The sequence below is a fragment of the Cataglyphis hispanica genome, chromosome 6 (assembly GCF_021464435.1).
Source record: "Cataglyphis hispanica isolate Lineage 1 chromosome 6, ULB_Chis1_1.0, whole genome shotgun sequence".
NCBI classification, from domain to species: domain Eukaryota; kingdom Metazoa; phylum Arthropoda; class Insecta; order Hymenoptera; family Formicidae; genus Cataglyphis; species Cataglyphis hispanica.
This window is the reverse complement of record NC_065959.1, coordinates 6,437,217-6,455,437: the sequence shown is the minus strand read 5'-3', so window position 1 is coordinate 6,455,437 and position 18,221 is coordinate 6,437,217. Positions and strand designations below refer to the sequence as shown.

At 30.7% G+C, this 18,221-nt stretch overlaps 2 protein-coding genes across 2 annotated transcripts; both read left to right on the top strand.

Annotated features, from left to right (window-relative positions):
* The first annotated feature begins 5,287 nt into the window (after positions 1 to 5,287).
* On the top strand, positions 5,288 to 7,568 carry LOC126850307 (uncharacterized). Its single transcript, XM_050593169.1, has 2 exons — positions 5,288 to 6,227; positions 7,237 to 7,568. The coding sequence occupies exons 1-2, from the start codon at positions 5,288 to 5,290 to the stop codon at positions 7,566 to 7,568; spliced, it is 1,272 nt and encodes a 423-aa protein (XP_050449126.1).
* A 769-nt stretch (positions 7,569 to 8,337) lies between these two features.
* LOC126850290 (uncharacterized) lies at positions 8,338 to 11,099 on the top strand. The gene is made up of 5 exons (XM_050593141.1): positions 8,338 to 8,489; positions 8,748 to 9,058; positions 9,467 to 9,716; positions 10,171 to 10,508; positions 10,786 to 11,099. The coding sequence occupies exons 1-5, from the start codon at positions 8,338 to 8,340 to the stop codon at positions 11,097 to 11,099; spliced, it is 1,365 nt and encodes a 454-aa protein (XP_050449098.1).
* Positions 11,100 to 18,221: the final 7,122 nt, after the last annotated feature.

Genomic DNA, 18,221 nt, shown 5'->3' with positions numbered 1-18,221 from the left:
TGACAACCAATCATATCCGAGACAACCCCACCAGGTGGATGACTGCGAAACCCGGCTGAAACTGTCGCACTCCCTCGCCATCCCTCGCAACAACCCCCACCGCTAATTGCCTTGGCTTTAATATCGCATGTGGAATGAAAGCTAGAGGACGAGATAGAGGAGGAAGAGGAGGAAGCGGCAAAAGGGGAACCAAGGCGGTGAAGAGGGACCGGGGAGGATGGTAGCGTCGGTTGTAAGGCAGCAGAATGTTGTAGAGTCCAGGAAGGGAGAGCTTGCTTTGTATGTGTCGATCGCAATACCTACGTTCCTACGTTCCTGCTCGAGAAGGGAAGGAAGGAGCGAAGCGGGGGTGCATATGGCACTATGCGTTCGCGAATTTTACACGGGCATCCGCGCGCATGTGGCAACGAACGTACGATTAGACTGTAGATCATATCGATACAGATTCAATTTGGAAACAATAGATAGTATACTATTTATTGTAAAAACTAATATTTTGTCGGGTAATAATCTTCTCCTCATTACGATCGGCAAATATCGGGAATACAAGAGTGATTGATAGACATATCGAACTGAATAAATATGAAAACTTTGTACAAAAATCAATTTCAATTATCATAATCTGGACTTATAATAACAATAATATTTAAATAAATTATAATATTTAAATATATATTAATTTGTTTTTTAAAACTGCTCATGTGGAATAATATACTGCATTTTTTTGCACATTATTTATATACTATTAACTCTTAATTAAATTCTCTGACATTTTTTATTCTAACAATTATAAGATTGATTATTATATATGCACAGAATATAAACAAATGCACAATTGATCTTTTTTTTTTTTATCAATATACTTTTTGTTTGAGTTAAATTACAAATACATGCTTCAGCATAATAATATATATATATATATATTTTTTTTTATATATATACAAAATTCTTAAAAAATTTTAATTCTATAACGTCGCGTTATAAAATACATCAAGAATATCTTGTTATAAGATTGGATTTGTTATTCAAGCATTAAGTTGCCTGCACATCGAATCAAACTTGCTGAAGCGAATAAGAGTCTCGCCAGATCGTCTTTGTCTTATATATTGGCTCGTAAGGGTGGCTCTTATAAAGCGGAGCAATTATCCGGGTAAAATACTCCACGAAATTTCCGTGATAAATTTCAGGCCGTAATAAGGGTGAGTCGCAAGTCATTTGGTCGGAGATCAAGAGGATGGGTATCGAGCTTCAATAGAAATTCTTTCGAACCCCCACCACTCGATGGGGACTACCATTTAATTTATACATTTGTCGCCAATTTTATTCGACCGTGCTTTTGCTTTCCCTCGAGAGAATTTTCTTATGTAAAAGCTGATAATTACCAGATTAGGGAACAATGTGAAAATAAGAAAGTGAAGAAATTAACCTGATGCCATTCTTTCCTGAAGATTTTAGATATTCTTATTTTCTAAAAGAGACTATTATATAAAAATAATATTAAATATGTCGAAATTAGATAATTGAGTAACTTTAATGTATATAATAATATGTTTTTATGGAAAACTATAATTTATATGTATTCGAGAGTGACGCGATTTTGCGCGGCGAAAATTCAGGTTTACGCGGACACACTTGATACAAAAAAAAACAAAACATAGTATTCAAAACGACACTTGTATGTTTATATTTTTAGATTTTTATAGCTTTATCACAATAAATAATTAGACATAATTATTTACAATAAACTATAAATGTACATACATAATCAATGTATCAAAAAATCAAATCTGATTTTTAGCATTGCGCCGGCGAAACGAATACGTGACGTGAAGTTTTGATTTAATAAAAATCAACGAGCGATGTATTATTATGAAAGAATTCTCTAAACGTATATATATATATATATATATATATATATATATATATATATAAAACAAACTAATTCTTTTTTAATGGTGTAATTGTGCGGATACTCAGGGAATGTCGGTGCCTAGCGAGAGCACGAGCTTTTAAGAATTTGCAAAAACCTTCTTTCAGCTGATGAAATCGATCCATTTCGATTGATTCAGAAAATTTTCGAGGTGACCCTCGGGCGTCGCATTTAATTGGCAGCCAAGAAAATCTGACGCATGATTTTGCACGTTGTCAAGCGGATTATCGCAAGCGATAGATTCGCGCACATCAGCTGTCATATGTCAGTTGACTTAATAGTCGAATATGTTTTCAATAATTATTTGCGACATGAGTTCTGTTCAAAATGCAAAAACTTGAAACGTTTAACAACTCAGTTTTGTTGATGTTTTTTGACTTTGTCACGCGTTAATAAATAATCAAATTTTCGAGAGTCTAATTTACCGAAGTTGATAAAACCCACATTGCAATGAGGTAATACTTGAGATGAATAATTTTATGAATAATTTTAGCACAAATTTTGGCGTGATCTGTACATACATATTAAATTAATTTATAAGAGATAGTAGTTTTTTATTTAATAAATAGTTATTTTCAAATCTGTAGAAAAGTACGAGAAAGAAAGACGAAGATTATTGGTACTAGAATTATTGGTACTAACATTGATAAAAGCTTATAGCAAAGTTTGTGAAATAAGAGATATAATATACGATGTAATTACGAACTGGTTTGTGAAATAGTTAAAGAATAGCTTAAGTAAATTTGGAATTTATAGCTCAATCTTAACTTTATAACGGCTCTTTAAGCGTAAAACTTTTATCAAGGATGTTATTCACGTGTACGTTGACTTTGTGAAAGATAAAATAATAGAATTTATTAATGACACGTATATAGAATTGTACATATGCAGATAGAATTATATTTTTATATAAGTAAATATAATTTTTATATTATTAAAATATAAATGTTTGAATACTTTATATTACTTCGTGAATAAATATATATCAATTTGTAATATAAAATATTCAATTTCATATTCATTTTAATACTTTTTATATCGTGCAATTTAGTTAACTTTATATTATAATATAACATTAATATACATTTTATTTAATTAATTCTTTTCGAGATAGAATACCATGCATTATTAAGACGTTACATATCATTATGTCAACAAGAAGATGAGGCTGTGTGTGTGTGTGTGTGTGTGTGTGTGCGTGTGTATGTGTACAGAAAGTCAACATGACGTAAAATCTTGATGTAATTAAGCTCTTACTCTTGAGTGTAACCTCCTTAGAGGTTTTCCAAGGCACTGAAATTCCCGCATACCCGTCAACGTCTAATGAGGGGATTGTGAATGAAGTTTCAGATTGGCATGAGACAATTAAGGAGGAATCTATTTACCTTGGCATCTTTAGAATATATTAATAACCATGATCGCCACTGTGCAGTCATGCGTCTCAATTTTAATTTAATTATACAAAAACCGCAGAGACAAATATACATTATATTTATTGCAATCTATTTCTTTCAATGCTTAAAAATTGTATTTCTTACTTCAGATGGATCTTAGAATCTAGAGAAAAACTTATTAAAAAAAATAAATATTTCTTTAAAACTTCTATTAGTTACAAATTTCATTGAAACATACAAAAAATAAATCGCAAAAACACTACAGCTTATTTTCCTATTTGCTTAATACAATTTTATTTTAATAATGTGTCTGTTAATAAATATTTTATATGTTTTTATTTTATAATAATTTTTTAATTAATTTACGTTTATTATAATAATACCATCTCCATGTGTAATTAGCTCAAGAATTCCTCAAGTCAGCGCAAAATTTCGCAAGATAAATTGCGTGAAATTCCTCCCAATAATCCATAGCGAGTGAACTCTTCGAAATGCTGAAGACTATCTCAATCCAAGACGAGATAAGAAAGATCATCCGAACAAAATTAAACTACCTCATCATCATTAGGACCTAATTACCGGAAGGTCTTAGACGCGGATGACACTGCCGTATGACACGAGCGGTCGAGGCAAGGCGCTAACTACGCCCACGCACGCGCTCGTCTTCACAGGTATGCCTCTGCAGAAAGGTTGGTGGTGTCGGTACGAGCATCTCGAAGTGAGCTACGTCGGTCTAGGCGAAAGCTTATTAATGGGTGCTTGCGAGGAAGGACGGGGGTGCTTTTGCAGAACGACGACGAGGAAGAACGGGTTGCGAGCCGGCGGCGGTGGATGCTGGCTGGATGGCTCGAGAGATAGAGGGTAGAAAAAAGTAAGAGACTCCCCGCAAACATCCCCCACGATGCTCGCGGTAGGCGTGTCTCGGAGATGGGGTGATGGCAGAATCCGGCCAACCAGGAACTGGGAACGACGCGCACCCCGGCCTTCTCTTATCGAATGAAAAAATATTGACCGTACGAGGGGGTATCCTGCGGTCCATTTGGGGGTTGCGGAGGTGAAACATAACGGTCGACTGATTGTTAAGGGTGGCAGGCGGGCGAGGGGGGCTCATGAGGCGGCGGGTGAATACCCTCCTCGTCACGTACAGGATCATTAGCTGGATATCCTTGGTCCCGTTGGCCAACCCTATCCGATAGCGGTGATCCTCGTGTTTGACATCATTATCCTTGGATGCTGCGGAGCGCCAACGCGGTCCAACCATATCTTGTCGCAGGCGTCTTCGCAATTCGGTCTTTCGATACTGTTACGTTTTCTTCTCGCGTTTTTTCATCTTTCTCGTTTTCATCTTTGTCTCATTTGTATTTATCTATCGATTGTCTGACACTTCGAGTGATATACAGTTAATTATTATTCAGTGAATCTACAAAAATTGTAGTGATGGTGAGCAAATTTGTTTTTTATGGCAAAATGATAGTTACGCTACAATGGACGTGATTGTGATAGTGATTTAATAATTTTTTAATTTTCGGATATTATGCATTACGCAAAATTAATATGACAAAAAGAGTGATTTATTTGATAAGAAACAAGTGATCTCTTCTGACGTTCTGATAGTGACGAATGAACTGTGTTGTGACTATGGTGAAAAAGAAAAACTAATTGGACTATTTAGCCAATTGCTGAAAAAAAAGAGATAAAAATTAATGATGAATATTTATGCAAATATAATGTCCTAATATTGCAAATTATTGCAAATTACTTTATAATTAAACTATTTAAAATTAAATTTATACATTATTTACAGAATAGTGAAATAATTTAATAGCTAGTATATATGGATATATTAATATCAATAAAAGACTGAATCTTTGAACATTTATTATCTGTAATATTAGTGTGCAACAAGTATATATTGAGAAAAAAAATAATAGAATAAAATAATAAATAAGTTTTAAAGATTATAATGGAGACGAACGATCCGTCGGGCAGGCTAACGGCGGAGGACTTATCGGATTGTATAAGCGACAGTAGTCATTCGGAATCGCAGTTAAGAGCGTTTCAAAGTTATGAGCGCATCAAAGAATTGAATCTGTCCATTGATAAGAATAAAGAAGATGCATCCACTGAACCAAAGGATTTTCATCGTAGCCTCGAAGGCGGTGGCAGAACATCCCTTCGATTCGACGAATTTTCATGCGAAAATTCAACGAGAAATTTAACTATGACACTGAACAAAAACAAAGATTTCGGTTACTCTGCCAATAACTTGAGTGAAATCAATTACCCGTTGGATAGATTGAACGAGAACGAGGAATCGACAGATGCCACGACGACGCTTTGCAGATCCAAAAATTCCAGCGCCAAGAACGTGCTATTCAATTTGCGTGAGACGAAGCAAAGGAGTCCTCATGCATCATTATCTTCTTTAGACAGATATAATAAGGATCTCAATTTCGTAGTGGAAAAGGAGATGAAAGACTTTGGCTTGCTCAAGAATTACAGTCTCGATCGCATGAAGGAGTTTAATTTTTCCTTGGACAGAATGCGGGACAACCACATTAGCAATCTGGCCCTTGAGAGGCTGCGTGGCGGCGCCGCTTTGCTGGAGAATCCGGGAATGCTGGAACACAAGGAATTTAGAAATCTGCAAGTACAACCAAGGAACCCCGACCTCGAAACCATAGCATTGGAGCGCATGAGACGCTCGCATCTCCTGGGCACGGAATTATCCGCACAAAGTCTGTCGACGCAAGTGCCACATTCGCATTCAATCACGCATATGCAACACTCTCAACAGCAGCAGCAGCAACAAGCAAAGTCTTTCACTATTGATGCTATCTTGGGCCTGAGGAATAATCAGCGAGAAAAACGAAATCAACAACAACAGTACAGAAAACATCAAGGTATGTAGCGTTAATTATGCATTAATCTTTATTAGTTTTGCTTATTGCATATTATATTTTGTCCGTCTTTATAATTTTCTTTAATGTCAATCAAAGACGTCATGTGTAAAAAAAAAACTATTGAAAGAAATTTTAATTTAATTAACTAATTATGCAATATTCTTTCTTATGTAATATTAAAGCATTTTTTAAATTCTGCTTGATTTTTTTTATAACGTATAATAAATTATTATATTAGCTTTCAACATTATCTCTCTCTCTCTCTCTCTCTCTCTCTCTCTCTCTCTCTTTCTTTCTAATAATAATAAATTTTTTAAATGTAAATTATAAACAAGCAAGAAATGTCATACAAGAATAACATTTTAAAGAAACTTGAATTTATCTATCTTATAATAAATGAAATAAAAACTATTTCTGTATATTATTTTTAAATAATCATAAAAGCTATTTATTTATTAAAGATACAAAATTGTTATATTCTAAACTATTAATTTAAATTTAAATTTAATTAATTTAAATTAATTTAAATTTATTCTATATTATAATATAAGATTCTAATATATGTATATGTATATATATATATATATATATATATATATATATATATATATATATCATAAGCTATGATATATCGAAAATCTATAACTAACTTCAGATAAATTTTAGTTTTCATTAGAAGACAAATGTCAAATATCTAAATTTCCTACAACAAAACAATAGTTTCCAAAATCTCTTAACTTGAAGTTTAAGGTATCATATGTATATATATTTTCCGGTATGAAATTATTTTTTGCAATTTTTTCATGTATAGGAACATAATTTAATGCATATATAAAATATAACCTTATAAAGATGATTATGTCTAACATATATAATATATTTTTATCTTTTATAAACTTTCTACTAATTTTGATACCTCCCATTTTTTTACTTAAGCAACTTTATAAATAGGTATTCCTAATTTCTATTACGCTATCTTTTTTTTTACGCATATTTGCCATTTTTTCAGGCCAAGAAGGCACAACGAAAAATAGCAATTCAAGTACCAGTTCTAGTGGGGGCGGAAAAGTAAAGAGGGTGCGAACGATCTTCACGGCAGAACAATTGGAGCGCCTAGAAGGCGAATTTGCGCGTCAACAATATATGGTGGGTCCTGAAAGATTGTATCTGGCTCACGCACTTAGATTGACCGAGGCACAAGTCAAAGTTTGGTTCCAAAATCGCCGCATCAAATGGCGAAAGTTGCACCACGAGCAACAAAGTCAGAGAGTGCATGAATTTCAACGCACCTTGAACACATCTTTGGAGCACGAGGATAGCAACGAGACTGACAAATGGTGAAACAGGAATTTACCATCTACGCGTTTTTTTACCGTGATTGTCGTTTTGTTTCTTCTTTCTTAACTACGCAATCATTCCATCTTTTATTATTCGTCGTACTAGGAAACCGAGAGATCATTCTACATCGATATAGTCGTGAACGAGACTTTAAACGTGTACTTGTCAATCTCCTGAAAAAATACTGTTTTTGATATCTTCCTGCCAAGTGTTTACATCGTCATTTCTTCTTCACTCTTATATCTGTGTGCCAATCCTTGATATTATATTGCAAAGCTTCGAGCATACTTTTTTGAAAAAATTGTGAAACGTGACAAAAAACTATAAATTGTGTACGACAAAACTAACTTGCCAGTGTCAACGTAAGCTTCCTATTTTTTAAAATATTTTTTTTTATATCTTTTAGCTTAAAATTTTTAAGTTAAATTGACACTTATGATGAGCCATTTTATTTTCGTGAAAAAATTGTAGAAGTATTCAGTAACTGCGTACTTTATTATACAAAGTGTAAATCACAGTTAAACTAAATTTAGCATATTTCAAAAAACACATTAAACATTAATAACAATTTGTGCCAAAGAGAGAGAGAGAGAGAGAGAGAGAGAGAGAGAGAGAGAGAGAGAGAGAGAGAGAGAGAGAGAGAGTGAGAGAGAATAGTGTAAATAGAAATGTAATAATCCATAAGGAACAAAATCTAATGAAGATGAACTGGGAAGCATGAGAAAAAGATTCAACGCATTTTTTGACAACGTATACAAATTATCTAATAAGAATGGAACAAATTGGAAGAAATAAGACAAAGTACACTTCACCACATACATCTACGTGGTCTACTAAACAAACTACTGATGCTAGAATTCCACCTGATGCATATTGGAAATATACACAAAGAAATAATCAAGACATAATTGATAAAAACACTAGGTAATTTTTAATAAGTTACAAATTTTTTTTTTTAATCTGAGAAAAATTGCGCAATATAATCTTATATTCATATTTAAAAGATTTTGATCCAGAATTTTTATATTATTATATTCGAAAGACTAAATACCTAAATATATACAAAAAAATCTTAATCTTGAAAGTCACAACTTGTTAAATATTTAATGTTAAAGAACATTCTCACTGTTTGATAAATAATAATATCTTATAAAAGTAATTTTAAAGCAATTCCATTTTTAGACGCCATCAGAATCCCATATCAGAACCAACGGTGAGCTATTATTCCTCTGCAAATTCCTACAAGACTCTTAAACAAAATACTTATCCACGTTCGATGCATTTGAAATATCCCTCTACTGTTACGGAAGCACCGCAGCGATATCAACAAACGACAACAAAATCTGGTAGAAAAGAGTATGCTAACAACGTTGCTGTGGTAGACAAAGATCGATATAAAAATCGGCAGGAAGATGAGAGCAATGTAGAATACATTGACGAAGAAGTAGGAAATTTTACGGAAGATAATGTAGAAGATGATGGTGAAGAGGAAGGTATGAAGTGTAAAGATGCAGTTAAAATCTTTTTTTATATAAAATCCTTTTATATAAAAAAACTCTCTATTACATATTTTAAGAGAAATATTAATGTAATAATAATTTGCGTGATAAATTCAAATATATGTATAGTTTAAACATATTTTTTTAAAATTATATAAAAAATTAGTCATAAGTTATTATAATTATTATTGCGCACATATATGAACATATAATAGAGAAAAGAGAGAGAATCGTAAAAATTATCAAACTTTAAAAAATAAAAATTTTTTTTATAATAAATACTCTAAAACATAGAATATTTTTTAATAAAATAATTATATATAATTAAAAAGCGCAATGAGAATACATAACCGTTTATTTGTGATTGCATTTAGTTTATCAAAACAAAATATATTACTATAGCAGAAAACGATCAAGAAAGGATTGGTGAGTCTCACGATAAGGAGTACGATGAACAGGAAGCAGATGATGAGATAGATGAAGAATCTGATGTAGCTGCTGAACCACACGCGATGCAACGAAATGTAGTTAAGAAAGATGTTCCGCTGCGAGCACAGCAACGAATGGATATCAACCAACAACAAAATCCGCATAGAATTCGTTACTCTCAATATTCGCCAAAATTATATCAAGCTCATCCTTTATCAACAAGGTTTGTAGGATAAATCCGTAAAATATATATATCAAATATTATTTAAAAATCTTTAGTCTAGTAAACGATGTGTCTAACATCTTTATTAGAGAAAATAAAATTTATTATAATTTATTTTTATTAAAAAATTAAAAAAATATATAAAAATATATGTTTTACTATATTTTTTAACTATAAAAATTATATTTGGCTTAGTCTAATTACGTCTCAATTTATGTTTAATCGTACGATATAGCACGGTCCATTCAAAGCTAATGGAGAACTAAGTAAATTATACATGACAAAGTAGTATGAATCGGAAATTAGAGGCATAAGCGTACATTATAAACGGGATATGTAGTAATTAAACAGCTTCATGATAAATTATCTGTATTATGCTTTTAACTTGGTATCGTTTTTAATCATACACATTTTATCGATACGACAATTTTTTGCGAAATGCCCATGTGATTAGGTATTATCGCAACATGCCTGATCGCGATATCCATGAAGCGTTGTCGGAGGAAGATCTATATACAGCTCAAGCGTTGAAAAATCCTCCTCGAAGATCATCAGCGGGCTATCATCAAAATTGGATTCCGCAGAGGAATTTAACCGATCGATATGAAACAATGATCTCGCCAAGCCGCCGAGCACAGACGAGACCAGAATTAAAATCTTTCACGGAAGCAGAAATTGTTGATAGAAGAAAATGTAGCCGTTGCGGTAATGTCTCGATTAGAAAGCCGTCAACCCCCAAAAGGAATTGTAGATTCCAAGATAATCCTAATTTCTCGACTCGAAGGCATTTTGGTAAGCGAGATGTGTAAGGTGATTTTAATATTGAAAATAGTTAAATCATATTCAAAACAATTGCGATTAGCAACAGCGCTGTATGTGTAAAATTAAAATGACTACATTTGTTATTACTTATAACAATCAAAAGAATTATTTCTTTTAATGAATAAATTTAATTTTTGATTTAATTTACAATTATTTTGTTCCATCATATAGATTTCGATATAAATATTATTTAAGAAAAAATTCTCATATCTTTATTAATAATATTATCTTTTTTTATTTATTTCAGGCGATGATGCTGAGATTCTCGATCAATCTTGGTGCGGGTATTGTAAGCCGAAATATCACGTTGTAGAAAACATGGGATCTTGTGAAATTCCATCACCGGTTTTGTATTCGAAAACACGACGCTCCAGGGACTCTAATATACCAATGTATGAAACGTTGGAAGGAAAACATCCGATGGATGAGCTGTCGCATAAATTCGCACGGATATCATCTAAATATACCAAAGATACACCAAATATTTTACGCGATAGGACCAGACACCCTGCGCAGACAGCACAGGGTGCAACAAGAATGTCCGTTCATTATGATGCTTGAATTATTTCTTTATAATTTTGTAATGATTTTTATAAAAGAAAAATTAAGAAAGTGATGTTTTACAGATAAAATATGTAAAATTCCTTCTTAGATAAATTGTTCTCCAGGAATATATATTTTCAAAAAATTAAAACTAATTTCTTGTGTTTACAGGAATAACAATTACTAAAATAAAACTTTTGAAATAATTTTTAAAAGAGTAACTCGTTGCATTATGTGACACTGAGAATTAATTCCGTTAATTATTAAGAAAGATGTTAAATATCTTATTATGCTTCACCAGAAGAAATGGATATTTACAGCAAAATTTTCTAAATGTGAATATTGCTAGTTTGAGACTATATTTCACTGAATCATAATGTTAGATACTTTAAAGAACGAGGAATCTGATAAAAGATAAAATTATCAAAAGTTGATATAATAGACTCAATGAGAGATGCAAATCACAGATTGCATCTTCCAAGAATTACAAATGCTAACGATAATGCTTCTATTCTCGGTCATTTCTCTTCTACCGGTTGTCCAATATATATTTTTATAACTGTCTTTCGAATCGTGTAGATGTATTCTATGTAGTACGATAAAAATTTATGCTATGAGAAGGCATGAAAAATTAGTTTCGCAATGTATATACATACATACAAATTAAATAAGGCCAATAAAGCTAACATAAAAGCGATGTAATATCTTTTCTCTCATTTTAATTACAAAAAGACAAATGTCATTTTATGTCTTTTGGCACTAGCGCACAAAAAAATTAATTGTAAATATGTGATACTATAATATAACTAACTATACGATAAACGTACATGTCAAATGGAGAATAAACTCTCAAATTGTACATTAAACATAAATAGTTTGTTTAATTGTGTGACCCCAAATTAATGTCCATACCTTTAAATTAATATTCATATTAATTCAAGATAAATATTTATTTGATAAAATTATAATTATATTTTTCTATATTAAAAAATTAAATAATTTGCAGCACAAAAATATCATCTGACAGTAATTTAATTCTGTCAAAAATAGACAAACATAATTTTATTTAAACTTTTTGTACTTGCAAAACATAGATGAGATATCTCAAATTTCTCAGATAACATGAGCAAAAAAAGAATCAATATCATATCGTGTCTTATACGAGTTTCCAAACAATTTTTACTTGTAATCAAAGTCGGAAAAAGAAGTATAGGCTTTTTATGTGATTACTAGTCGGACACAAAGAAAAAATTCTGATCAAAGCTTTTGTTTAAATATCTATATTAATAACGTTCAGAAACTTTAGATCGCATTAATATAACGTTGCAAGATTACGCTTTGTTTAATTAAATTTAATATTTTTATTACATTAACGCAATGAAAGTGGATGTTATTTATTGCAAAATGATGCAATAACAAAAGATTTAAATTTTCATAAATTAAATATTTTGTACAACAAATATATTGCCTGCAAAATACATACATATCTGATGTTTATTTGTAGTACGTTTTAAAAAAATATAAAAGATACAGTTCTTCTTTAAATAAAAAGAATTTATAAGGAAAATATATATTGTAAATAAAAATTTGATATAATATACATAATTATTATTATGATAGATTTTTTAATTTTTAATAATATTTAAATATTAAATATAATTTTCTAAAAAAAAAACTGTTAGAAAAAAATTGTTACAAAAATGAAAGCCTATTAATGCACATGTGAATTGGATCACGCATATATTATTCTTTTATATAAAAATTTGACATGGGTGATGGTTAGTAACTAATATTCGCTCGTTACGCGAAAGCCTCATTGTCGCCGTGATAAATTAGCATACGACCCGTGTCAAAGCATCACAAAAAGCTCTTGACGCACAATCATGTAGACTTTGCCATTACGGAGATACGGGGAAAGATATCAATCAATTCGTAATATACCATTTCATCATAAATTTCATTTATTCTAAATCAATTAATATGGTTATTACCATTGCGAAATTCTCTTCATAATTAACATCATCATGTATATTTTAGAAGTCATTATCGGTAAATCATAAATTTTTATGTGTGTGTTAAAAATATAAATAAATCGAATAATCTTGTTCTCTTTACGTAATTTTTAAATTAAATTTAATTAATTAATTAAACATGAAAAATAATGATAAAGTCACCTTATAATTCTTTTCTGTTGCAGAAAATAATGATTGGTTTAGTCCCTTTATTTTTTGTCTATAAAAAGATATTTTCAAAATTAGTTAAAGATATTTCTCTAAAAAATAGAAGAAATTGAAATATAAAAAAATAAAAAATAAAATTGTAAATTATCTCATATTTTTCACATCTTTTATTTTCTTTTTTTTTCGGGTAAATTTATAAGTTGAAAAATTCCTGGAAACCAATAGATCATCGTATAAAGAAATTCATGCTTAAATAAAGCTGCGATGAGATCGAAATCGTCACGAGACTAAAAGGAAGAATGAAGGCGAGATGAGCTTCGATATCTCGCGCTACAACCCTGTGCGAGATGTAAGCTCCGCCTATCCCTCGGTTACAGCAGGACTTCCAAGAGCCCTGCAACCCCCACCGTTCGACGGAGGGTATCCCAACCCCTGCTTCATAGTCGTTGGCATCCGCGGCATTCCAATTAGCTCGCGAATCAAAAGAGCCCCACTGCCTTTGTGGGGTCTCACCCTACCCCCAGTAAACTCGCTTGTTCTCTCTCTATTGCTCTGTCTCGTTAACCATTCTCTCTCTGTCCGTCTATCTATCCGCCTTGCTATCTGCTTTATCGCACTTTCCATATATTTATCTTTCTGTCTAAATCACTACGCTTATATATATATATATATATATATATATATATATATATATATACACAATCTCCCACGCATTACTTTATATATGATACCGTGTTTCAATAATATACGTATTTTTTTCATATAAAATTATTTCACACATTTGAAATATCTAATTTTGATAATAAAATATATTTTGGAAATCACCCTTAACATTATTACATATAAGATTAAACGTAAAATAAAAATATGATTTTAATGTAAATTATATCTGCGGACCATTATACACAAATCATACAATATATGTATAATTACAAATAGAAAAATGAAATGATATATATGTGAGATAAATATGTATTAAAATATTTAATAATCATCAAAGAAATATCTTTGCTTTCTTGTGAATTTTCCTAGATAATAAAATAATCCTTTCATTAATTTTTTTCTTTATCATGTTGTTATTTTTATTTTTTATATGTAAAAAGCGTAAATAATAATTAAAAAAAAAATCTCTTTTATATTATCCTCACGGCTCTCATCTAATCTCTCTTTTTTCTGCATCTCTTCCCTTCCAAGTTCTCCCTTTACTTTGCCCGTTACTATCCCTCTGCTTATATTTGTTGCTTTTTCATCTTTTTCCTCCTCTCACTGAATCGTTTCCTCCTCCTCTACGTTATATTCTACGTCCTTCATTCGTGGGTGGTTTTTAGTGGAATAAAACCAAGCAACGGTAAAGAGCGGCCGTTACGAGAGAACAGAGGTGGGTGGATGGGATTAACCGCAGTTTTAATCGTGAACCCTCTTCTTTGACGAACGAGATTCATATAAACGCATGAGCACTTTGGTTAAACGACCGAATTACATTGCTTGCCTTTAACTGGTATGCAAATTCTTGTGGACGGTTCAAATATATTGTAAGCTAATAATCAATTACTTTTATAAAATATAATTGCAAATATTATTGTGCAACTAAATTTATATAATAATTAGATTACAATTTTTTTATAAAGTAACAGAGCGAATAAAGTGCAAAGAGAGAAAGAATAAATTATACATTTTGTCAAATATGTAAATATTGTAAGTATATGATAAGCTTTATATTTTAATAGCAATGTGTAAGTGTACCAAGATAAATATTAAATGAATAATATACTGGTTTATAGAAAGGCGTTACTCCTATAAAGATTTCAAAAAATTCAATTTTGCAGAAGTATATTTCAAGACATTTAGAAATATGGCGAAGCAGATTTCAATATTCTCGACGGTCAAATGACAAATTGGTATTGCAAAGCGACTCTTGACGTTTCCCTCGACCTTTCACGTTTTTACTCAAACGGATATCCATATACACCAGTTGCTCGGAGTAATTGAAATTGGAGAAAACCGCTCGTAATGTTTCCCCCGACTCGGTCACGACGGAGGGCAACGCAAATTTTATTACGGCGTGCCTCTATCCCACTTCGTTAGATACCACTTTGTTTATCATTCGCGGATATTAAAATCGTCAGTGATGTGTATTCAACATTGCTTCGCCATTTGCACGCACATTACCAGTTTTCTACGTTTTTATATTTTCGTAATTTACTCTTTTGTCAAATATTTGTACCGAAAAAATTAACAATTACACTAATATTTAAATATAAATTTTATATTACTACACGTTGTTTACAATAACATACTAATTTTAAACTCTGTATTTTTCAAAAATATTTAAGATTTGTTTTTTTTCTTTGCAAAAAAGTTTGTAGTAATACGAGGACAATAATCGTGAATGAGATACAAGTTTCCCGGCAAGATCAAAGAGAATTCCTACGCTTGAAACACGCAATCTTCACTTTATCTCACCGTTAGATTGATATCAAACGCGCTATCTCTGGAATCTGCATGTGAATTCATACAAGAGCAAATCTATGAACTGATATTAACAATAGAACATTTTTTTTTAATATTTCTTATTTTATATGCCTTTTAAAAATTAATTCTTCTAATAATAAACATTTAAAACTTAATAACAATAACAATAAATATTTTTTAAGTAGGTTTACACACTATTTTAAAATGAAATTAAAAATATATAACGTAAAAATTCTTAAAATTTTTGACACATATATAAAATTAATAGAAATCAAGTAACATTGTAGATTGAATTGTCAATTAATTTTAATGATCTTGATATGTATCGCGCAATACAATAGAGATACAAAATTCTTTACAAAACGATTTAATGGTTACAGAAATCTCAAACGTTTGTAGCGTGTTTTAGCATCCAATTAATGTTGCGGACACGACGAGCGGTCGAGTATAATTTATTACGCGACGAAACGACTGGTAATTGCAATATTCTTCCCATGCAAATGTCTCTCATCAGTCGGTGGCACGAGCGATGCCTGTGTTATTAAAAGATGAGACGCATATAAATATTTTTGTAATAATTAGATAACGTCTTGCCACCGGGACTAGTCGGCTGCATCTACACATCCAGATAACGATTAAGCTGTATTAAGAAGCTTTAAGATGTCTTTAAGACATCTTCAAGATGTCTTATGTCCTAAATTTGAATGTAGTGTTGTTTGAGGTCATTTGTGGTCATTACCATGCATCATAATTTTTGTATTTGTCTGTGATTTTTTTATTATAACGTCATTTATTTAAATATTAATTAATAGCAAATATGAACGGTCTTTTGATTTTAATAATATTTTATATAATGCATTTTCTGTGATTCATAGAATAATGCTATAATCATTGCAAATGTGTATATGGTAATAAAGTTGTTAAATAATTTTACATATTAAAATTTTTTTATATTTAAGCGTTATATTTATAATTAATCGATTTTAAATATCAAAATACGATAAAGATAAATGCTTTTATATACGTAGCTAAAGTGGTACTTGTGATAAATTTTGTGTAGCTTTTATGGAAATTAAAACATACCATCGAAATTCTTCAAAAAATCATATAAAAAATAATATAATATTTTACAAATATTTGACTATTTATAGCTAATTGGCTACAAGTGGATAAAGGGTCCGTATTTTTTGCGTCCTAAAAGCTGCCAGAAATGTATTGTTGCATCAAAAAAGAAATTAGCATTACTATATCTTTAATTTTTAATTTTTTTTTTTAAAACAAACGTGCAATGTTTTTGAGAAATTAAAGAAAAGAAAATTTGGTTTATCAGAGGATATTATATCATTTTCTTTACATATTTAAATTGTTAAAAAAAAAATAAAATTTGATTAAAATATTTTAAATAATATTATTTAAAATAAAATAAAAAATTTATTTTAATTATAATGTCATAGGTAAGTACAATACACAACGCAGCGTAATGTCACTCATAAATATTTGTAATTTATAACCGTGCGGCAAATAATCGAGATTTGGGGATGCTTGGTATTTGACTAAATGAGGGTTGCATCGTACGCGTGTGTTTGTAGCTGTCACTAATCATGACCACGAATATACATGCCGTAAAAAGCATAACCGCTTTGCAGGACGAACGATGGAAGGGGAACGTACGCCTGAGGGGCTGCATACAGGTCGCATTCATAACATCAGACAGGGTAATAAAAGTCAGCACCCTGCTCCCGCCGCTTTCTACGTCACCCTTCCTCTGCCTGGATGCCTAGAAGAACGCGGGGAAGAAGGGGGAAGGATGCGTAGGTGAATCAAAAAAGGGAAGAGAGGGAGAAAGAGAGAAAGAGAAGGAAATATGTTGCGAGTCATATTGTTCGTGTAGGCATGTGACATATTCGTGAGATGTCGTTGCATATATATATATATATATATATATATATATATATATATATATATGTATTTATACATGTACATATTTCTGATATGTTCAGATTCATATGTTTTCCAAAAATTTAATAAAATTTAGTGATGAAAAAACAAACATTTTTTTAAAATAAAAAAGAATGTAATTTGTGATTAAAATGCAATTTAATGCAACTATGTGTTAAAAATATAGTATCATTTTTCTAATATTAAATTATTTGGATCATGATGTATGCATTATACAAAAATTTATGATGAAATGATACTTTATTGAAAATACTTTATGTTTTGAATGATAATAGATACTGTGTGGATTTTTTAAAACAATTGAAATAAAATTATTTTGAAGCTTCTTTATTATTATAATAATTTAAGTATATAAGTAAAGCAGTAAAATATATATATATATATATATATATATATATATACATATATATAATATATATATTATTTATTAAAGAAAATTGCTTTAGAAAATAAAGCGCTTGAAAAAATTGATTTTCAAAGGCTCGATACCCTATGCGATTAGTTAGAAAGACTATGTGATCGTACCTTG